Raw genomic sequence first — 23,981 nt, forward strand, 5'->3', positions numbered from 1 at the left:
TTTGACACCCACTATGTTGGGGTAAAATCCATAAACGGTAGAATCCATCATGCTAAATTATTAAGAATTTGGCTGAAAACTTAAGCGAAAGCGTATCNGGGGCTGTTCTTATTTTACCGGAGGGGTTTGAATTAGCTCCTTCCGATCGTATTTCTCCCAAGATGAAAGAAAAGATAGGCAATTTGTCTTTTCAGAGCTACCGCCCTAATCAAAAAAATATTCTTGTGATAGGGCCTGTCCCTGGTCAGAAATATAACGAAATCGCCTTTCCTATTCTTTCCCCCGACCCCGCTACTAAGAAGGATGTTCACTTCTTAAAATATCCTATGTACGTAGGGGGAAATAGGGGAAGGGGTCAGATTTATCCCGACGGAAGCAAGAGTAACAATACAGTTTATAATGCTACAGGAGCGGGTATAGTAAGTAAAATTATACGAAAAGAAAAGAGAGGGGTACGAAATAACCATAACAGATCCGTCGGATGGCCACCGCCTCTCATGCCCCCCGACTGATTCTACCATAGAGGCCAACGATAGACAATAACTCCCTCCTCGCCCACAACCGGCCCAAAAGGGAAGTATCTTTCCCTCTGGGGGAGATTTCGGGTTTTTTGTTTGATCAGGCGACACCCGGATTTGAACTGGGGAAAAAGGATACAGAATGGTAAAGAGGCCGCCCTTATATGATCATTGACCATAGAAATGAACTGCTCTAAAATCAGCTAAGAGCCGTCTCCTTCTAGAAACTCTATCTGAAAACCCTAGCCCATAGAAACTCAAATTTTCGTTCATATTGCTATCTTATCTTGTCTAGCCCTTAAACATGCATCTATGGGCCCTTAAACACATTGAAATTCATCCCTTCCCATAGCCCTACCATGGCAGCCCTTTTGTGAATCATAAGTAAGAGTTTTAAAAGATGAAAATCAAGTTTTATCATGTTTATGCCATAAAAACAAAAATAAAAAGAGGGTTTCATATTATTCATGCAAACATGATTATACACACATAATATGATTTGAATGGTGTAAAAAGAAAGTTTAGAAATGTACATTTGCGTTTAAAACGCTCGAAATACAAATAACGAAGCGGTGGAACGTTGGTGACGAGCGGTTCCTATTTTTTTCTACCCTTTTTTCTTGTCAACCTTAATTTTTTTATTAATAAATTGGGCCCATTTAAGATTAATAAAATCACTAAGCCTCAATTTAAAATAATTAAAAACACCTATTTCCAAAAATTCCTTATAAATTACATAAAATTCTTGATCTCACTAATTAATTTAAACTTGACCTTAAAAATGAAATAATTTTTAAAATATTTAAAATAAATATGTTCTTAACTAAAATTAAAAAATTTAGCTTTTAAATCTTTAAAACCTTAATCGTATCCAGTCCTCCATCCCCGGCCAACCATCGATATTCGTCTGAAAATCTTTAAATTATGAAACCAATCAAAATTACACAATTAATCATTTAGTCACTCAAAATATATCATTCACGCATCCGAAATCATTTAACTAAAATATTTTAGCACTTTAATAATTTTAATGCATGCGATCTACGTGGACTGATTTTTCGAGCGTTACATAAATGGATTAAAATTCTTATAAGAATAAATAAGTGTTAAAACCGATGATACGAAGTTCAGCAAAGGAATTGGTAATTAGAACTAAAAACTTCACGTAACTAATCTTGGAAGTCCTACATCAACTGAAGTATTCAAAACTAAGAAGACATCAATTAGAACTGATGTTGTCTAGTTGAACTGATCTGTCGACCAATTGACTCTTGACCAGTTAGCCACATCATCAGTTTTAGTATCAGTCGACAGACTGACAGTTCATACCAAAGCAGAACAGATGAAACAGAGCAGAACAATCTGATATTTCGTACTACTATCAGATAAAGTCATCTACTTAGACTAAGAGATGATTCAACAAATATTAGTCATTAAATGCATTCAATGTGATAATTGGAATCGAAGACTATATATAGCTGATCGATTCAGATGGAGAAGGTTGGTGAAAAACACTGAACGAACAACCTACAATAATCAATCAGTTGCGATACACTTTCAAAAAAAATTCAGTTTACAAATCACACACTCAAGCTCTTATTTCATTGTATTTATTCATAGAATTCAGGCTATTCTTTAGAGCGATTCAATTATTTACTGTAAGGTATCGAAAAACTAAGAGTTTCAATTTGACAATATATAAGTCCAACTAAACTGGATTATTACAATATGTTGTAATACATCAAAGTCTTTTAGTGAAAAATATATCCTTGAGATAGAAGGGTGGCGTAGAAGCATTTGAAAACTTTGAACATCCATGAAAATCGTGTATTCTATTTTGTTATCTATTCGGCTCTTACAGTACCTCACCCTTAGTATTCTATCTATATTTTAGTCTAATTCTGCACTATCTAAACACTCCAACTGCATTAACCGAACCTTTTAAAGGAGCTGAATTTGATGATTGTAGTTTGATGAAGATCAAATGGAATGCTTATAAAAGAATTTATAAGTTGATTCCATAGGATGAAACAATTGGAAGTCAGTTTAACTACTACTTGAGTAAGGAAAGTGGAACTGCTTATTTTGGTGAAAGACTTCACAAAACAGGCAGCTGCAAAAATAGATTAGGGGAAATTTTGATATTCGAAATTTTCAATTTTCATTATATAAACAAGATTTGTCATTGATACATCGGCGCTGTCAGATCTTCGAACAGGGTTATAATGAGTTCACAATTATTTATTTAGTGAATTTAAATTTACTAATTAAATAATTTTATTATGAGTAGTGACTACTAATATGTACAAACTTATCATAAAATATTCTAGAGAGGTCTAGAATTATTTAACTAATAAGTTAATCAAGAAAATTAAATAATGGTTATTCAATATTAGATAATATGTCTATGCATATAAATATAATATATATATATATATCCCAATACAACTTTCGGCCAACCCCTTTCCTTTTGAAAATTAATTTCGGTCGATACACCTTCCATCATCGTCACCGCGTTGCCGTTGTACCAACTCTGAATTTCTGAAATTTTTGTGTCCTAGTCTCAATGCAGAAATTGTTTGAGATCTCTAGTGCGATCTATACAAGAAACAAAGTCTCTAATCATGGACTTAACTTGACGATCAAAGGCGGGATATTTGTTCGAATGAATATACAAGAAGGATTATCTACGCTTAAAATTCGGAATAGTTTGGAGCCAACGTAATATACGGAAATGTGACAATTCTAAACACTCCGTGTATATTTAAATTCCTACGACACCCAAAGAGCGTTTCGAATGTCGAAACAAAAATTTTAAAATTCCATTTCATCGTGGGTGCGATAAACGCTGCTCCAATAACTATGGCCTAAGTTTTTCGGGTAGTTCTAGTGAGGGTGAGATTGGACAAGTATTTTTGTCAATAAGATATTTCTGCCCTCCTTGGTGACTCAGTCATCTTAGATGACTAGGATCCTACCGGTGACTTGAAACTCTTTGAGTGATTTTGGGCTTATAGGTGACATTTGGTCTACGGGTGATTTGGACTCTTCGGATAGCACACTTCAAGTGATTCTTATATCTCCGGTGACTTAGTCTTTCGTGGGTGATTTGGATCCTCCACGTGACCTGACCCTTTGGGTGACTTGGATTTCTGGGTTCCCTTATTTTCTTTTGAGTTTTGTCAGTGGGTGCACGTAATCTACTTTCAAGGATGATATCGTTAAGAATGCAACTAAAGTCTCATATTGCAAATACACGAGAAATATCATGAGTTAATAAGATGAAAATATATTTCTATTGGTGTGAGACATTTTAGATACATCCAAAAACAATTCCATTGAGGCTTGTCTCAAAGTGAACATATCATATCATTGTAAAGATATGTCAGTTTTGTACAACAAGGAGTATCAGAACTATAGTCTAGATCGAACCATGTGAGTTGAATTCTCGGATAACTTAAAACGAACAAGTGAGAACTCCGAGTAAATCTGTGACGAACTCTCAAGACAAGAGTACTCTGAGTATTTCAGAGTAAGGAGAGAAGTAATCTTAATTGGAGTATATAATCCTCAAAGTAGAGAGAATGGATATCTTAAATACAAGTTAATAAAATAATAATTTTTAAATAGTTAAATACCTAAAAAAGAAAATAAATAAAAGCTTACCAAATCACATTCATATCGTTATCCAGCGGGCGCTCATTCCTTGGATACTGAGATGGGTGTGTGGCTCTTCAAATTATCTTCCAGAATCAACAACCTTTTTTCCTCTGACTAATCTTCACAAATCTTGGTTGACTAAGAATTGTACCGGGCAATAATCAGCGATTTTCTTCACATTTGAGCCCCGGACTTCTGATTTGATGAGTTTCCATGCCTTTTTTAGGTAAAAGCAAACTAATTTTTGGTTCTTTTTTGTTCCTGATTTTGTTGTTTATGTTTGTTCTACCGTGTTTCGTTTTTTGGTTGAAGATTCGTGTTTCTCTTGGACGAAGCATTTTCTTTTTGCCCACTTAGTTTCTTTTGTTCTTCAGCGTTTTTAATTAGCATAAATTATATACATTTCGATTTGTGTTTATGTATATGGCTTGATTTACTTCTTGTTGTGTGCAAGTAATTATGAAATATGCGTTTGCTTTGTATGATGTTTCTGAGGAAAGCCATCCGATGTCTGAATGCCATAATGCCATTCTTGTTTTGCAGATATTGCCATTTCACAACCTTGTTCTTGTTTCCACAACAACATATTTACATTTAGTTCTGAAAGCAGCTCTCACAGTAAATTAGTAATAGACAATGATAGGCCATTGGCATCTTCGCTTTCTTGGAAAAGTATTACTAGCACTAAAAAAGTGGGTAAGAACATTAATTTGGGGAGAATTGAGGTATGCCGAGGTGGGCTGACTGTAAAGGCTGTTCCCGCCCTTGAGATAACCAATAGAGCTTGCAAAAATGAAGAGTTGAAACAGTACCGGAACACATTGAAGATGGATATTGATTCAATAAGATCAAATGCTTATGTGTGTGAACCCCAAGCTTCTGGTGAAGACTCTACTGAGGTGGACGAGAGAGAGAGGCTGAGACGGAGTAGAATTTCCAAAGCAAACAAAGGGAACACGCCTTGGAACAAAGGCAAGAAGCACAGTCCAGGTACTGATTACTAGGCCCTGTAAATGTCTAAAATATTCATTGTTATTTTTGTGGAGTTTTTAAAATTTAACAATGTTTGCAGAAACCATTCAGAGGATCAAAGAGAGAACCAGGATGGCCATGCAAGATCCTAAGGTGATGTCATTTTGGAAACAAAGTATATGTTACACGAAATTCCTGCACAAAAAATTTGGATTATGGAATTTAAACAGCGTAAATCTGTGTAATTAATTTACATTGGTCTCGTGAGTATATCTGTTTTGAAGTCCTTGTTCAGTTCTTGAAGTTTCCACCCAGCCCTTGTGTTGATATGTGGAGCAAATTGTTTGTAGTTTTGTTGATAGACCTTTCTAGCATAATTTGAATTTATTTTATAAGTTGTGTAATTAATTACGTTTTTTATAAAAAATGTCAAAACGTCACCGTCAAGTCACTGTCAACCTGCAGTTCATGTTTAAGTTTTGAAATTGTAAATAGCCGATGATTTTTGTTATGCAGATTAAGATGAAGCTGGTTAACTTGGGACACGCTCAAAGGTGAATAAATTCTTCAATTTGCTTTAATATTTTGTTTCATCTCAGAATTTAGCAGCTGCTTTTGTGTTGAGTTATAATTCTGAAAGTTATTATATACAAAGAGAGTAGCTTATTCAATGGAAATAGCTACATGAAAAGGTGGTTGAGTTTGCTTCCCTTCATGGAAAGCATCTAGACCTTGTCTCCTCTTTTACCCGCACTAGATATGACTCAAAGATCTCCAATCCATGTTTTTTCTTTGAACTGTCAGTGGAATCACTACCTAGTTTGGCATGGTTAGATGAATAATTTTAGATTATTGTCTCGCAAAAAGAATAAACTGGTGTTATAACTCTAAGCTAAAAACTGAAAATATGTGCTACTGTCAATGAATCTAAATAATAGTTCTTTTTTTGTTGATTTCCAGTTCTTAGTCCTTGATTTACTGCATGTTGTTTCTTTCTTCTGTCTGTACAGTGAAGAAACTAGGATAAAAATTGGAGTGGGCGTTCGAGTTGGGTGGGAAAGACGACGTGAAAAATTGATGCTGCAGGAGACGTGCTACTATGAGTGGAAACATTTAATTGCTGCAGCTTCCAGAGAGGGTCTTCTTGGTGAGGAAGAAGTGCAATGGGATTCATACAAGATTTTGAAGAAGCAGTATGAGGAAGAATGGCATCAGAGTGTCGAACTTAGAAAAAATATTTCGAGACCCAAAGGGAGCAAAAGGGCACCCAAGTCTTCTGAACAAAAGAGGAAGATAGCTGCAGCAATTGCTGCCAAGTGGGCAGATCCTGTAATACCTTCTCTACATCTTTGAACAATGTATTTTCTGTTCTCGAGTCTTATTAATCATATGATATCTTCTTGTCTTTAAAACTGATTTGTTTTTATCTTAATCTTCTAACCAGTGTAGTTTGAAAATGTAAACACTGTACCATTAAGACAGTGGCTACTTTGTAAATCAATCGGAGTTTTCTTGTATTATTCCTCTGCATATCATATGATTATCATTACAACAGTATTGACTTTGTTTCTTTCGTTGTTTTCTATTTAATGCTTATAGGAATACCGTGACCGCGTTTGCTCAGGGCTGGCTAAATTTCATGGGACACCTGAAGGGGTAGAAAGAAAGCCCCGAAAAAGGCCAAGTATTGACGAGCAGACTCGAAAAACAAGTGCAAAGAAGAAAGTTGAGTCTGATGATCTTGCAAAGCATGAGACAAAGGACCAAAGAATTAGATTGAAGAAAAGCAGTACTCCACTTTACAAAGATCCTTTTGCAAGTTCCAAATTGGAGATGCTAAAAAATATCAGGGCACAAAGAGTTGCCGCAATGAACAAAAAAAGTGAAGCCATTTCTAGAGCAAAGTAAGTTACCATTTATCATTAATGGAATAACGGTTCTGGTTAGACTTATGGGGAAAATACTTTTCAATACACGTGATAATATATAATCACTTTTTTTCTGGATCACGCTGAAGTTATAATGCAGCATAAATCCTCTAGCTTTTGTGCTTTATTTTGCTCATATTCTGGGTACAAGTGTTATTTTCTTATGTCTTTGTTGTATGAATAAATGCAGGTTACTGATTGCTGAAGCTGAGAAGGCTGCTACTGCCCTGGAAATAGCCTACAAAAGTAGCACTCTTGCTCAGGCTTCCCTATCGGAAAGCAGGGAGATAATATCTGAGGCAATATCTTTCATCAAATTGATGGAGAATGGAGATCCGGTCCTATGTGAGTTTTCAGATGCTACAACTGAACCGTTACTTCAGCAGCCAGACACAAATATTCAAATATTGTCATCAAGTGATAGTGAAGCTGAAACTTATAGTTTAAATGCGTTTGCACTGTCAGATACAGTGAATGGAAATGCTGCAAATTCATGTTATGATGATTTGGTCAAAGCTGGCGAAAACTCTCGCCAGACGAGTTATGATGGTTTCCTTCCCCAAGAATCAATTAACAATGTGAATTGCACGAATGCAATAATGAATCTTGCTGATCCTAAACTAACTCCAAATGGGATTGCAAGCCATGGGAAGATTTCTTTACTGAATGGAGTAAAGAAAAACATACAATCTGGTAAAGCTGAAGGTCCCCTGAAACAAGAGAAAAAGACCAAGATATGGGTGTGTGGAAGACTGGTTGAGGTTGAGGAGCAAACATAGTCCGCGCGTTTAATTTGGTGGATTTAATCACGACGTTTAGAGTACATAAGTTTGTAGACTCCAAAATTTTTTGATGTCACAATGGTGTCACTTGATTTAGATTGTGTCCAAACACTTCAGCTATTAGAGATAATGTTTTAGGATGGATCATTTATAAAAGTTTTGAAATGAGAACAAAATATTTCAGCTTGTAATTGTTGTTCAGCACATAAGCTACTAATGAGTAATGTTTATGAAGTGGATATCAGCAATAGTGACAACTCCAACCATCGATAGAGTATGTTCAGTTTTCGTCAGAGAAGTTCGACAGATTTTGAATCAAATCTGTTATAATAGTACGGATTTTCCTCCAAAAAGGGTATAAGATATCATTTACTGAAAGAACTTCTTTTCTACGCTTCAAGCACAAGTGTAAAACAGGCACTAGAGTCTTCGCATTGAATAATCAAACAAGGGGCTATTGGAAATATTTACATTTAGTTTGAGGCTAATTATGCAAAGATAGAATCTGACAGCGTTTGATGCATTAAATTACCCAAGAGCTCATAATTGCCAGTGATCGAGTCTCATAAAAACTCCATATTTAAATCTTGAAAACCTCATTGATGGATGTTCATGTAAATTGAAAATCACCAGTAAAAACTTTTCTAGTTGAACATAGAAAACAGTAAATGCTTTTCTTGTTGAACTTATAATAGCAGAAGGATGACAAAATGCACACACCGATATTAAATCTTGAAACTCGTCTAACCAAGAATAGAAACCTGGACAAAAAATATCATATGGGTGTCAGGGGGAAAAAACACGACCCAGAAAACACTTATTTATGCAAGTATGTAAATACATAGATATATATATATTGATTGATTTGAATGATGAATGGAGACACAAAGTATCAACTATCAAGTAGCGTATAAATGGGCTGCAGAGTTTGACATTAAATCTAACAAGAGACAATCTTGGTTGTTTTTCGCAGTGGCGTAAAATTTCGGTATGAACAACATAATACAAGATAATGTAGCACACGTATAAAGTGGAAGGCCGTGGTGAAAAAATAAAGATTGCAGATCAATCAACTGTCCTCAGTTTCACCTCGAGGGGTCCCTTCGTTTCCGAAAGTTCTCTTGCTCATGTTTGATCGTTGTACTAGCCGAACCAAAGCTTCAACCACTTCTGATATTGGAGGCCTGAACTCCGGCTCAGGCTGCTCACAACAGTAATGAACACATTAGAATAATTGGGCAAAGAATGCAAGTGCTCATGGAAATTCGAACGGATGTATACATTAAATCAGTACCTGGACACAGAGAGCAATTGCGTCTGCAAAACGTGAGAGAGATTTGACAGGGAAAAGCCCTTTCAAAGCCGGATCAACCATCTTAGAGAGAGCATCGATATCATGGAGCACGGGTGTTGCCCATCGAGCTAATGATTGCTCAGATCTCGGCCTCGAGCTGCATGGGAAAAAAGAAACACCATTGTATAATATATTGACATATTTTAGAAACAATGACTGCGACAAGGCACTCACTACCATTCTGTTCTTGTGTTTCTTGAGAGCTTTGACATACCTATCAAAGGGTTTGCGTCCCGTGACAAGTTCTAACATCACGACCCCAAAACTATATACATCACTCTTTACGGTATACTGACCAGATAAGGAAACCTCAGGGGCAAGGTAGCCAGATGCCTGCAAATGCCAAGTTTCTAGTTATAAAAACAAGAATCTTTTTGCAGTAAGATTATTGCAGAACTTTCAGTTTTCAGACGATATACGTCCAGACAATGAAACAGTTTTCAAGAGAGAACTATTAAGATCAATATTACACTTAACTGTGTAAACAAGTCAAACTCATTAAATCTCAGTCTCGTGAACGTGCAAATCATATATTTATCTATATGAATACGTACAAATATATTTTCTATATTAATATTTGAGAATATGTGATTTATTATAAGCTCACAAGCCAGCATTTGAACTATAACAGAGTTCGAGTACAGTTGGCTAGACAGTCTTATGAGAGGCTCATATCGTTGATCACAGATTACCTCAAATAGCACCATAGATGAGTGTTGTCAAAGCCTAAATTAAATATACCTGATCTGGTTTATAAATAAGATTTTCTGCTAATCCACAATCTGAAAGGTGAGGATTGAGCTCCGCATCAAGTAATATGTTTGATGATTTGAAATTTTTATGAACGACCGATGGTGAACAAACTTCATGTAGGTACCTGCAGAGGACCGTAGGTAAGTGACAAGACAAAACACTTTGTTGAAATTATAAAACTGATTATTGAACTTACTCAAGTGCTCTTGCAGTCCCTAACGCAATCTTGACACGATTGTTCCATGATATTGGCTTAACATATTCATCAGAGAGATGCAGAAATTCATGTAGAGATCCATTTTTATAAAACTCGTAAACGAGGAGGTGTTGTCCATGCTCAAAGCAATACCCCACTAATTCAGTTACATTAGGATGATTCAACCTCGAAATATCCAACACAATTTCCAGAAAATCTTTGGAATTGGGCAAAGCAGATGAATTTATTTTTTTCACAGCAACTACCTGTTTATAACCATGTGCATATTAGTTCCGTATCAATTCTCTAGTACTATGATTCATCTTCAGAGTTCTCGTGAAATGAAAAATGAAATTCAACATAATAGGTCTAAGTTAAAAGGATGAAAGAATGTGGTGCACCTTTTCATCATCCAATTGAGCTTGATAAACTTGTCCAACTGATCCCTCTCCGATAAGATTTTCCACGCTGAAACTGCCAGTAGCAACTTGCAAGTCAGCTACTGAATACAATTTAGCATTTATTGAAGATGTATTGACTCTCTTGATCGGAACAATGGGCTTTGCCGTGGCATCAGATTCGTCAAATGATTTAGAACGATCAGCAGGAGGAGGTCTGAGGTTTATCACTACAGGAGTCTCGAAAATTTTCATGCTGGCTGAGGATGAAGTTTGAACAGGCTTCATCTCTGCAGACTGGAAGGTACATTGAGCTTCCTGTGAAGCAAGAGGACTGAAAGGCCGATCAAGTTTCTCAATGTCCATGGCTGACCTTCTGGACCTTCTTCTTATGATGAAGAAAGCTACAACTGCTCCAACAATCAAAACTGATACAACAATTCCAGCAATGGCACCAGAACCTATACCAGATTTGCTACCAGCAGTAGAAGACCCACCAGCGCCTCCAGAATTGTGGTTTCTGTTGGGCCTGCTGGCAGGAGGAGTACCAGGTGGAGGAGGAGGTGCAGGCCCAGAGTTCCAAGAATTACCTTTTGAACTGTTAAGTGAAGCACAAAGCACACATATTACCGCGCTCTTCACAGGAACATGATACATATCAAAGTATATACATCATGAGATGCTTACTGCAAGTTTATGCCTTTCAACTGCTCTGGAATCCATCCATTAAAATGATTATTTTCAACATTCCTAGGCAGATAAAAAATAAATAAACTTGAAATTGAATCTCTTGTTTTCATGGTTCACTAAAAGACTACATGATTCGAGTAGATTTGTCAAATGGTAAACTCCAATAGAACTCACAAGTTCTCAAGTGGAAGATTCGAAAGGACGTCAATGGTTCCATTAAACTGATTGTCTTGCAAATACCTGCGAAATTAAGTTGGTCGATGATGATTCATATTGAATAAGAAACAGAGAATTGTATGACAAAACACATCGTACATACATATCAGTGATGCTTGTCAGTGCTCGGAAACTTTGAGGAAGATCGCCTGTAAAGGCATTAAAAGAAAGATCCCTGAAGCATAAACATTAATTATAAGATAGAATTCAATCAACAGAAGGGAAAAAAAGAGAACACTATAACCCTCATATCCTAGTTCACAGATAGAGACGACCCATAAAATTAGATAAATTGGTAAATATCAAAATATGCCGACTAAAATTGGGAGAAAAGAAATAGTTATTGGAATGAAGTGATTGGTCTTACAATGTGGAGAGAGCAGAAAGCTTGCTGAAGTCTACACTCAGTTCCTGGAGTTGATTGTGACTTACATCACTGCGATTGCACAGAATCTTCTTAATCAATCAGAATTCAAAAAGTTGAGACATTTCAAATTTTCTGGGAGGAAGAATTTTGAAATTTAGGCATGACTAACATGGATTTTAGGGAAGACATTTGCGATATATAATAGGAAAGGCGACCATTTAGTCTGCAGCCTGCAAGGTTTCTGCATTATGAGATAACAAGATGAGATTGAAACACAACATCGAGAACAATAAATTATACAGGAATGAATCATACAATTGTTCCGCATTTGGAGGAAGAAAATAAGGAAAGCTGCTTCCGAGATTATTGTTACTGACATCACTACAAAATGCCATTAGAACTTATTGTCAAGAAAGTTAAAATTAATAATATAACATACAAAACTCAAAAAAATCTTGGCCTCACAAAGTAGTAACTGATGTCAAACTTGCTAACTGGTATCCCAGATCCCCAGATAGACCAAGCCCCGATAACTTTCTGATGAAAAACATACACCAAAAACAGGCATCAGGAAATGGCAAGTATTTAAAGAATAAGAAAAAACATCCTTAAAAAATTAAGGGGTAATATAAAATCACATTTCGATGACTCTAGTTCCGGAGCATTTAATCCCCTTCCAAGAATCTTCACAAGGATCTCCTCCACTCAAGATCCATTTCGTGAGTTGCTGTGGCGAATGCAAACCACTATACATGACATTGAGAGCAGAGACTGTACATATACATATATAGTCAATTCATCAAATCATAACAAGTTTATGCACTAGACCATGAATTACTTCTGCTGAGATTTTCTTCACATCAAGTCTAAAATATTCAATAGTTTAAATTAACTGTTGCGCAGAAAATATAGTGCAGTGTTAAAACTCTTGCCATTGGCTAACTAAAAGGTAATAACAGAAATAGTTATCAAATAACCACAACGTAAGGTAATCGCTTTAAAACCTCAAGAAAGCATTCGATTGGCTCAGCATGATAACGAGAATGATAAAATATTAGCTTCTTGAAATTATTATATAGATGTAAATTAAGGCCACCAACAATCATTCTTCGCGGGAGATCATCGCATGTCTGTTTCTTAAATTGTCCATACATATACAGAGATGTACATTGACCCAACAGAATCAAGTTGTGAACAACACAAAATTGCATAAAAAACAAATTGACCATGATTAATATACAACTAAATCAATAACCAAATCTTGAACGACATGAAAAGCAAAATAGCAACAATATTTAGCTTGTTTCATGATAAAATCAAACTAAACAAATACTTAAGACATAACAAATCAAGGCAAGGAGAAAAATCAAGAAACCACTAAATATAACCTCTCAAGCATGAACCAAAGAGACATTCCAAGATATCTAGTAACCCATCAACATCCTCCATACTTGCGCACACACAAACACACACACATACTCACACTCAGAAAGTGAAAGCATATTCTTTGACTCATGTATATCAACACAATCATTCAAATCTATACACGTGAAAAGTTTCAAAAAAGTGCTGACCATCAGATGGATCTGTAGCCGCATTGGAGCATCTCAGCCCAAAAAGTAGAATGCCAATTAACAGAATCGCCACCGCCATGGCCCCCTCCTCCACCTTTCTTCTCATCACTCTCTTTTCTTGATTCTTGGTTCACTCCACACCTCAAGAAAGGAAACCCAAAAGCCAGTTCCTGTTTTGGACAAAAAGATTTCAACTTGACCACTTCTCAGTTCTCACACTGACAGACCATTCTCAGCTTCTTTTTTTTTTTTTTTTAAATTTTAATTATAATTATTTTCTATGGAGGAGGAGGTGGAATTTACATATAATATTAGAATTTTTTTATAAGAAATTATAGCTTGTAAGAACCGTATTTTTGTGGAACTATTTTTCCTTAAAGAAAAGCCTGTAGTCATAGGACGAATCCAAAGCCATTGGCTTTGAGTTCTTCTCTCTTTCTCTCTCACTAACTTATATTTTATAGTTTCCATCAATCAAGGTGGAAACTGTACTACACCTCTTTCTTTTTTCAAATCCAATATTCTCTTCAAATATAATAATTTTTATTATTTATATCATCTCTATATTATCTTAAAATATAAATTACTTGCCTATTCATTTAATGAGTAAAAGTATATATCTTCAAACATGGAAGAGAGATAAACTTGATCCTATATTAAACCAACCCTCACCCCATAACAAAAACGAAATAGTAAACATGAACTGATATCATTATTGAAATTTATATCCGTAGAAATCGACAGAGCTTGAACCTGCAACTTCGGCCTCATATGAGACCTACAAATAGATATTTGTTATTATTTTTAATTTTTTCACAAAAATTAAAACTTTAATTTGATATGTGAATGAAGATGCAGATGAAATGCATGTGTTAATTAAGTGTATCAAATTAACAACTTCAAAGATATTGGGGACAACTAAGAAAATATTAATGAAAATGATTTGCTTCCTTGATAAAATTAATTCATATATATAAACATGATAGTTGAAATGGTTTAGTTTAAGGGTTAAACAGACTTTTCAGATTAACTTCTAATTAATATTTATAAATTGTGTCATTAATAATAGTTGATGCACCAACCTAATAATTTATCCATAGTTTATGTGTCCAACTAAAATTTACTCCAAATATTTAGCAAAACATTTATTTGTTCATGTTATAGATATTACACGAGTATCATATATATATAAGGTTTATTGTCTATATCTAAATTCATATTAAAAATTATTATAATATATTTTTTATTTGTAATATTCGAATTGCTTTTATAACTTTATAACAAAGACATACTATTTAAAAAAAAAATACAATTTATTATATATTCATCGAATAAATTTTAGACAAATCTAAATATTTTCCTAGTAATATATATTATTATATAATTTTTCATGTATTCTTGTTGCTTTTGTTTTGTTGATCAATGAGTAGGAAGTGACCTTTCTAATTATTAAAAAAAAATATGAAATATTTATTTATTTATTTTATAATCAAAATCTGTTTTTAAAACCTATACAACATCAACGTGTATTTTCAAATAATAAAATATCATATTTATAAATAACTGTATTTTAAAGAAATCAAAGATTTAAATAGTTTATTTGAAAACAAGATACATAAAATTATATGATGAATTATTATATTTTATTCATCATTTTAATTTGAAAAAAATAATCCTTAGTCACAATTTACTTTTGTTCATTTCCTTGTCCTAATATATTTGGGTTTGTGTTTGGTTACATTAATTAGATTACGGATCTTTATCGACCCTCACCGATTGTTTGGTAGCTCTCTAATTATTCAGTTTCACTTTAAAATTTATTACTACACCACTGTATTAATTAATTCAAATAAATGTTAGATTTCATTGATCTGGTAAATTGCTATTATATCTCTTCTAAAACTCAAGCACCACTGTATTAATTAATTCAAATAAATTGTAATTTTTTTTTAGAAAATATAGCTATATAAGTTATAACTCTTTTTTCCCCGGGGGACTGATAAGATAGTTCAATTTTGTATAAGTTTTGAAGTTGACAGAATACTGGATAAAATAAACAGAAAGTTTTTAATACAAGACAATATGTATTTGTGTAACATATTCTTTAGCATTAGAATTAAAATTTATAAAAGTTTCGACGATAACAATGTTAAATTTGAATTTGCTATTTGCTAAATGCAAGTTGTTGGACTACCTAGATGCATTACTTAGGCTGTTGGAGAAGCTTAATGGACATATATGGTTGATCTTTAACTCAAAACCATCTAATTGATCTCAAGTGCTGATATACTTGAAGTACTCATCGTGCTGCCTTGACAAACTGTGTCAAGTTGTACAAGAGAAATAAGAAAAAGACATCATAATACACCAATTGACTCACTCAAAGTTCAATCGAGAATGTTACAAATTTTGGGAAGACAAGACACACGTGACATGAGTTCAATCGAGAATGTTACTAATTTTGAGAAGACAAAACACATGTGACATTTTATACATTAAAAGTTGTTGATCATACAATATATATGAGACTCAATTATTATAATTACAATTAATTATTAAATAATTTTGATTTAATTTTAATTTGTTGCGAAGATGGTTTAAAATACTTAAAATGAACATCAGGGCCTGTAAAAATTTTGGCATAACATCCCAGTAAATAAGACATACCAAAAAATTAAAATACTTGCAAAATAAAAATGACTCAAGAACGACACTATTGTATTCATAAACAATCACACAAGTGCCGACTAGACACAAATCAACAAATCATAGGCAACAATTTAAATAGAGCCGACAAAGCACACAACAACATAAAATAAAGTCAAACCCACCATGACAACTCCAAATAGACATAAAAATACATGGTGCATCTCCCCCGTCAATATATTTTGACATAAAATGAACCAAAAAAAATAACAAAAGTGGACTAACTGGGAGACTAAACTCTGACAATCGAGTAATCATATCTAAATCATGAGCTCCCCGGGCGGAATCTCTGCCTGGTGCTGCAAAACTATTTGGGTGATCCACCATGGTACCCAACGATAACCACAGTAGCCTCCCCAGTAGATAATACTGAGGTTATGATTATGGTAAGAAACAGTTCAACAATAACAACAGTAAACATAAATAATGTATAAACATATATAAATGAATTATGCAATGCATGAAATATGACTCAATAACAACAAGAGAATATGAGTAAAAACATGGTATGATAACAACGTAAGTAATGCTCAAGCAACAACACACATGGGAGATACATCGTCATTTAGCTAAACCGTCCTGCCAAGTATGCGAGGTATGTCATGTTGTGTCTAATAAATACCCATGACTCGACCTCCATACAACTGATAATGATAACGATACAACATGAAGACACAATATCGAACCATATATGATGTCTATATTTCAAGTGCATATAACACAGAATATGCATCAAGAAACGGATAATCATAATTTTTGTATCAAGGATAACTAGACTCGAAAGCCGCCAGCTGATTTCAAAATAACCACGTGTGTCAGGAATAATCAAGTGTGTTAGGAATTCAATATAGCAAGATGAACATGTCACAAGAATGATAGGGCTTGATAGAGGTCGCATTTACGTATGCATCATTTTGGTTGCATGAAGTCTGCATTTTGTTCATTTTATCTTAAATTATTTTATATGATCACCGCTCACTGAGTTGTATGAATGTGCAGGAGAACAATGGAAATTTGTTTTTCCTATTTGACTTGTTTCCAACTTGGAATGTGGGAGGCTGCACAAAAGAACCCTAAGAAACGAAAAACATGGACTTTTCAGTAGCCACAAAGTTTGGGGAGTGGAGAAAAAGGATTGGAGTGAAGAAATTCAAGATTTTCGAGCACCGTTCTTCTCATTTTCGTCACGTCTAGAATTTCTACCTTAAAATTTCTTGTGTTAAATATTGTTTTACTTATTTTTATCATGAATTCTACTAGTTAACTTTCATATTTGTTGGGATTTAAGGTGATCCTACCCCGAAACCGTGTTTAGTTAATTTATTTCTCGACTTCTGATTGATTCTTGATTGTGCTATTATTTTCGTTGCATTATTAAAGTGTAGCCAACTTTAATAATAATCTCATATTGCGAGTGAGTTCGAGAGAATAACTCGTGATAGGAACGAGTAGCATAGTCCGTTGATTTACAATTTGCATAGAGATATGAAGTTGGATACATGTCGATAGTCATAGTCCAGTAGGTTGAAATTAGGAGATTTCATAGAACGACATGCAATTCACATTTGATAAATAATTAAAGAGATTTAATTACTTCACTAATTTGAATTAGTTTGGCATAACTCTAGAGAGCATGTTCAATTGTTTAGGAAATCCTGTCGAAAGCGTAGATCATTGTCGAACGAATTAAGTAAATGAACGGGGTAGGTGAACATAGATTCTCAACAAATTCTTTCTTCGTTAAATCTTTTATTAATTATTTTATTTTGTTAAAGTCATCATTTAATCCTGAAAATATTTAATAATTTTTTATTTAATCATTTAGCAGTAAGTAATTGTTGGAAATCTTAATTTCGGAGTTTGAAAAATTAAGTGTGAAAAGGTTGAACAACTGATCCAGAAAACTGAAGGTAACTGAAGTGAAGATTCGTAAACTGATAGTTGCCCGAACTGAAGATTAATGCGTATATCAACAAAGACAACTAAACTAAGCAAAACTAACTGAACTGTATAGTCAACTGGACGATCAATTAAGACTGATCAGTTACACGACATTCAGTTAAGACTGATCAGTGATACAACAATCAGTTAACCCTATCGACTATAAAGAGGCAACTGATAAATCAGCTTGACACGCCATCGGTTAAGGAACGTAGCTATCAAGCGACAATTTGTACAAGAACAAACTGCAACTTTTAATGGGAACGCCGCATTTCAGAAAAGCTACAGTGTACAATTGTCAGAAGAATGTTGACATGTCCAATGGATATAAAGTTTCAAAACGCATTCAATGTTATCGTTGGAAGAAAAGCCTATAAATAGATGAGAACATCAGCTGAGAAGCAGTGAACCAAGTTACTAAATTACCCAGTTTTCAAGAACTCTGCGCACATTCATTCTTACTTTAACTTCAAGTTAAAGCTCTCAAAATCTCACACTTATCATAAATATCTATAGCTTGCAGGCTATATATTGAGTTTAATCACAAACATTCATTGTTATATTATTCGATCTTGTAGAGATCAGTTGTGCATAGAAATACATATCAGTAGATGTACTGGAAAATTGTATTGATACTAAGAGTTTCAGTTTGACAGTGTTAAGTCCAAACTGAAGTGGGTTTGTACAAATCTTTGTATAGATCAAAGTCTTTTAGTGAATATCCTATCTTCTAGATATAAGGGATGACGTAGGAGTATTTGGAATCTCCGAACATCCACAAAGCTTATGTTCTTTCTTATCAATTATATTCTATCTTTCTTTCAATTATTTCCGCACTTTTATCAAGTTAATTGATTGACATTGACAACAAGATTCATGAATTCACTTTATCACTAAACTGATTCATTATTCGAAAAGTTGTGAAAATTCTCAAGTGTTTATTCAATCCCTCTTTCTAAACACTTTTTCACTCCCAATCGATCCTAACAAGTGGTATCAGAGCAGTTGAATCTTGTTCCTGAATATTTCCATCTTTACATCTGAATACCATGTAATCTTTCAATAAAATTCTAATGTTCTCCATAGAAGAATTTGATTATTGGAAGATAAGAATCCAGGTTCATCTAGCTGCACAATATGATGATATGTGGTACGTCATAACTGACGGACCAATGAAAATACTAAAATCAAATACATCAGTTGCTATAACTGATGGTGCTCCCCATCGCATCGAGAAACCAAGTGAAGAATGGACAGCTGAAGATAAAAAGAAAACCAATTTGGATAATGTAACCAAAGATATTCTGTACAAGACACTGGATAAAATCACGTTCAGTAAAATAAACATGAGCAGAACAACGAAAGAGATTTGGGAGAAACCGATCTAGTTGTGCGAAGGAATTGAGCAAACAAAATAAAATAAACTCTCAGTTGCTGTTCAGAAGTTTGACAATATTAAAATGAAAACTGGAGAGTCCATGAACGAGTATGATGAAAGAATTAGCGACATTATAAATGAACTGAATGCACTTGAAAAAGTGTATTCAAACAAAGAAGTTGCGCTGAAGGTGGTTCGAGGTCTTCCCAAGGAATGAGATGTCAAGACGATGGCTATGAGAGAGTCAAAAGACCTGAATAAGGTTGAGCTACATGACTTATTTTCTGATCTCAAAGCTTATGAGTTCGAGCTGCAGACAAGAGAAGGAGAACCTTCTACACCAACAGTCACAACTGGTCTTAGTGCTCACAAACTAGAACCAACTGGTTCAGCTGATAAAACTGCAGATCAGCTAAGTAACGACGCCATGTCATTATTTGTGAAGAAATTTGGTAAATTCATGAGGAAAAACCAAGGTTCATTCCAATGACATTATAGAAGAACAATTCTAAGGAAGAACCAAACTCTTGCTTCAACTGTGGAAAGCAAGGACACTTTATTGCCGACTGTCCAAAATTAAAGAAAGACAGTAGACATTCAACTGAAAACGGAAAGAAATCAGTTGAATACAAAAGAAGATATAGAAATGATAAAAGATCATTCAAGAAGAAACTTGATGTCCTGCTAGCTGAAGAAAGCAAATCAAAATGGGCAGAGACTGACATGAAGAGTCAGAGCCTGAGTGAAACGTCCACTACTCATTTTGTTTTAAAAGTACTAGGAAATGCTTTTTTCCTCCAAAATTTGAAATTTACATATATATATACTTTAATGTACCTTGACACCATTTTTTAAAATAAAGCAATCAACTATTATTTGAAATCAAAGTAAATAGTTTAAACATAAAACCAAACCTAAAAAGCAATAATTTGAAAAATATAGCCCATATTATCACCTCTCAAAAATCTCTCAAAGCATTAATTAAAAGTCATAAAATCTTTAACATAAATCATAAACATAAATCATAAGTGTGGAAAATAGAAGCGCTGATAACCACATAATACATATACAGATAATACACAACAGTGAAAAATACATGTACTTAAAATAACATTTCATAAAGATGCATAAACTTTGACATAAACATTTTCATATCATCATCAACATGTCCATAATCGTACTATCATCAACGTATTCATATACATATTCTTTTTTCCATTCGTTGAATTCAGATCGTTAATTGTGACTTTCGTGTTCGTCTACGTATCGGGATAGATCCATCAACATGTAACCACAATACTAGGTGGCGGGAACATCAGCGACACTCTCACCCGTCAACTGAGCTTTTTGCCTACGTATTAACATATCATATCGTGTCCATGGAAATACGATCGTCGGGCTCCTACTGGGACCTTCTCCCTCACGATATCTCTAACATATCATCGTATTAGTCACAGTTACTTCACTTCCTTCAACGTTTCGTATTTTCATCACTTTATAAAAATTAAACATGCATATAACATTTTTCTTTTAAACCAAACATGTAATATATCTTTTAACGTTATCGTTTCATCGTAAAAACCCATAAACATTTTAAAAATCATATTTTAACATATAAAAATTCATAATCATTTAAAATAATCATAGGTGTAAATTTACAGTTTTACTCCTAGACGTAAAATTTCACGTTTTTGACTTTTTCTTAATTTCATTGACTCTAACATATCCCAAAAAATTATTTAAGGTTAAATTAAATTTCTCATAATTTTATTTAGCTTTAATACTAGACTTTTTAATTAATATTTAACTATTCGTTTTTAAGGCGTTTTAATCTCGAATAATTTCAAACTTAAATATAAAATTCCTAAATCAAAAGCTTAGACTTTTTATATTATTTTAGCTCTCGTGAACCATGACTCGACCCCCGTGAGCCATGTTTCGATTTATTTTCAAACAAGAAAACCCTAAGCACATCGACTAAGCCCCTTCGAGCCATCTTGTTATTTTCTCGAGCCAAGCTCGAGCCACCTTGAGCCAACATCGAGCCAACCTACCTAGGAACCATCCTGGACCCTTAGAACCCCTAGGACTTGAACCATAGCTCGGACCGAAGCCCCAACTTCAGAACATGCCATGGCCGAGAAACCCTCATGCGATAGGACTCTATGTTTCACGTCTAGGACTCTAGCCGACTGAGCCATCCCCTGGACCAACCCCTTGTGCACCCACTTAGGGCCCTAACCACTTTACCTAGCCCATCCCAAGCCCCCTGTCCCCCCTCACTCCCTTGCGCGCTACTGCACACTCGCAGTGCATGCTGCCCTCTCGGGTTGGACTCCTTCCCAGCCCTTGTGCTCGAGTCCTAGCCCCTCATGGACGTTAGCTAGCTCTGGTCCCAGCCGAGCCCAAGCCTAGCCTTCAATTCCCAAAAGCCGAGCCCCTATGATAATAAACCAACAGTTTCGGTTCCAGCTTTGTTTAATTCATGTTGGCAGCATGTGGTGTGTATTCTAGACCATTAAACTTGTGTAAAACAATCCCATATTAATACCCTATCCATGGCAGCCCCTTAAACAACATAAAAACATGATTTTGGAACCAAAAATCAAGAGTTTAGAACATGCATGTGTATAGTTACGAAAATAACAATTTGTGTGACTTGTTTCCATTCAAAACATGATCAATTAATTACTATGGTGTGATAGATGTTTGAAGGAAAGAATATGGCATGCCTTTGCGTGTTGAACGCACGAATAAACGTCGATGAATCAAAGAACGATGGCACGAAGATGATGGCTTGAAGAACCCTTGAAAACCTTGAAGAACTTTGATGCTTTCCCTTGAACTTTGCTTGTGTGTGCCATGAATATGTTGAAAGAAAAGAGTTGGGATTGTGTTGGGGTGTGGGGCGTGAGTTGTTTAATAAAATAAGGGTAGGTTTTGAGTTTAAATATTTAATTAACACACTAACAAAAGCTTTGGCCCATTAACAAAGTTAATTAAGCACAATTAGTCCATTAATACTTAATTAAAATATTTTGTTTAATAAAGTTTGTGAATTTATTAGTCGGGTTGCTAAAACGTTCATATTTTTGTTGAAAATCCAACAACGATAAAATTTACGTTCCGGTGTATAAAATCACCTCAAAAATCTTTATTTTCAAAAATAAAAAAAAGCATCAATCATATTTTAAATAATTAAAAACAATTATTTAATAAAAAAATTTTCTACTTTTTTCAGCCCTCGGTCTCCGTTCCTTGATCGCAACTTGAATAACCTTTAAAAATACATTTTAATGTAACCATGTAGAAAAGTGTATTTTAAACATGTCCACATGCACAACCTAATTAATTTATGCAATTAAAACAATTAATTAACCATTTTCCATATTCCTTATATTTATATGCAGTTGTATTACATCGTCTTAATTTTGGACCTTACAATTCCTCCCTCCCTTAAATAAAATTTCGTCCTAGAAATTAGAACTTACCGAATAACTCTGGGTAGCGACTCCTCAAGTCCCTCTCGATTTCCCAAGTAGCTTCTTCTTCCGAGTGATTCAGCCACTTGACCTTGACCATTGGAATTACTTTTTTCGGAGTCTTCTTTCTTGCCTTGTCAAGATTTGGACAGGCCTTTATTCATAAGTCATATTTGGAGTCAATTGCAGAGATTCATGATTTAGCACATGTGATGGATTCGACATGTAATTTCGCAACATTGAGATATGGAACACATTGTGAACTCCAGAAAGCATCCGTGGCAATGCCACTCTATAGGCTAGTGTTACAATCCTCTCTAGAATCTCAAACAGACCTATAAATCTTTGACTAAGCTTGCCTTTCTTGCCAAATCGCATAACACCTTTCATAGGTGCTATTTTCACAAATACGTGGTCTTCCACTGTAAACTTTAAGCCCCTTCGTTTCTTGTTAGCATAATTCTTTTGTCGACTTTGTACAACCTTCATTCTCTCACGAATTTTGACTACAAGCCTGGCAGTCTCTTCAATCACATCCGGAACAATCTCTCTTCTTTCACCAACCTCGTTCTAATGAATATGAGATCTACATTTCTTCCATAAAGTGCCTCAAAAGGAGCCATCCCAATCAATGATTGATAGTTATTATTGTAAGTGAACTCCACTAGAGGTAATTTCGGTTCCCAACTTCCTGGGAAATCGATCACCCAAACTCGCAGTAGATCTTCTAAAATTTGAATAACTCTCTCGGACTGATCATCGGTTTGAGGATGGAATGCGGTACTGAATAATAACTTGGTCCTCATCGCTGCATGCAGACTCTTCCAGAAAGATGACGTAAATCTCGGATCTCTGTCAGAAACAATAGACACATGAATCTCATGCAGACGAACTATCTCTCGAATATATAACTCTGCATACTGAATCATGGTAAAAGTCGTCTTAATAGGTAGAAATTGCGCTGATTTCGTAAGACGATCCACTATCACCCATATAGCATTGAATCCCTTAACAGTCTTTGGCAATCCCACCACAAAGTCCATCGTAATATTTTTCCATTTCCACT

The 23,981-nt window shown here is 34.6% G+C and overlaps 2 protein-coding genes across 2 annotated transcripts; one reads left to right on the forward strand and one right to left on the reverse strand.

The window, feature by feature from the left end:
- The first annotated feature begins 4,221 nt into the window (after positions 1–4,221).
- On the forward strand, positions 4,222–8,101 carry LOC140973499 (uncharacterized). Its single transcript, XM_073436358.1, has 7 exons — positions 4,222–4,404; positions 4,722–5,168; positions 5,251–5,303; positions 5,667–5,704; positions 6,161–6,479; positions 6,750–7,054; positions 7,269–8,101. Exons 1-7 carry the CDS (start codon positions 4,392–4,394, stop codon positions 7,855–7,857), a joined length of 1,764 nt encoding a protein of 587 aa, XP_073292459.1. The 5' UTR covers positions 4,222–4,391; the 3' UTR covers positions 7,858–8,101.
- Positions 8,102–8,747: 646 nt separating this feature from the next.
- LOC140973500 (protein STRUBBELIG-RECEPTOR FAMILY 7-like) lies at positions 8,748–13,824 on the reverse strand. Its single transcript, XM_073436359.1, has 15 exons — positions 13,409–13,824; positions 12,473–12,605; positions 12,300–12,371; positions 12,150–12,215; positions 12,004–12,075; positions 11,835–11,903; positions 11,571–11,642; positions 11,426–11,491; positions 11,249–11,311; positions 10,565–11,159; positions 10,164–10,429; positions 9,956–10,091; positions 9,429–9,547; positions 9,155–9,311; positions 8,748–9,061 (listed from the first exon to the last, which is right to left on the reverse strand). The coding sequence occupies exons 1-15, from the start codon at positions 13,512–13,514 to the stop codon at positions 8,930–8,932; spliced, it is 2,124 nt and encodes a 707-aa protein (XP_073292460.1). The 5' UTR covers positions 13,515–13,824; the 3' UTR covers positions 8,748–8,929.
- Between the last annotated feature and the right edge of the window lie 10,157 nt (positions 13,825–23,981).

The sequence above is a fragment of the Primulina huaijiensis genome, chromosome 3 (genome assembly GCF_012295235.1).
Source record: "Primulina huaijiensis isolate GDHJ02 chromosome 3, ASM1229523v2, whole genome shotgun sequence".
Classification (NCBI taxonomy): domain Eukaryota; kingdom Viridiplantae; phylum Streptophyta; class Magnoliopsida; order Lamiales; family Gesneriaceae; genus Primulina; species Primulina huaijiensis.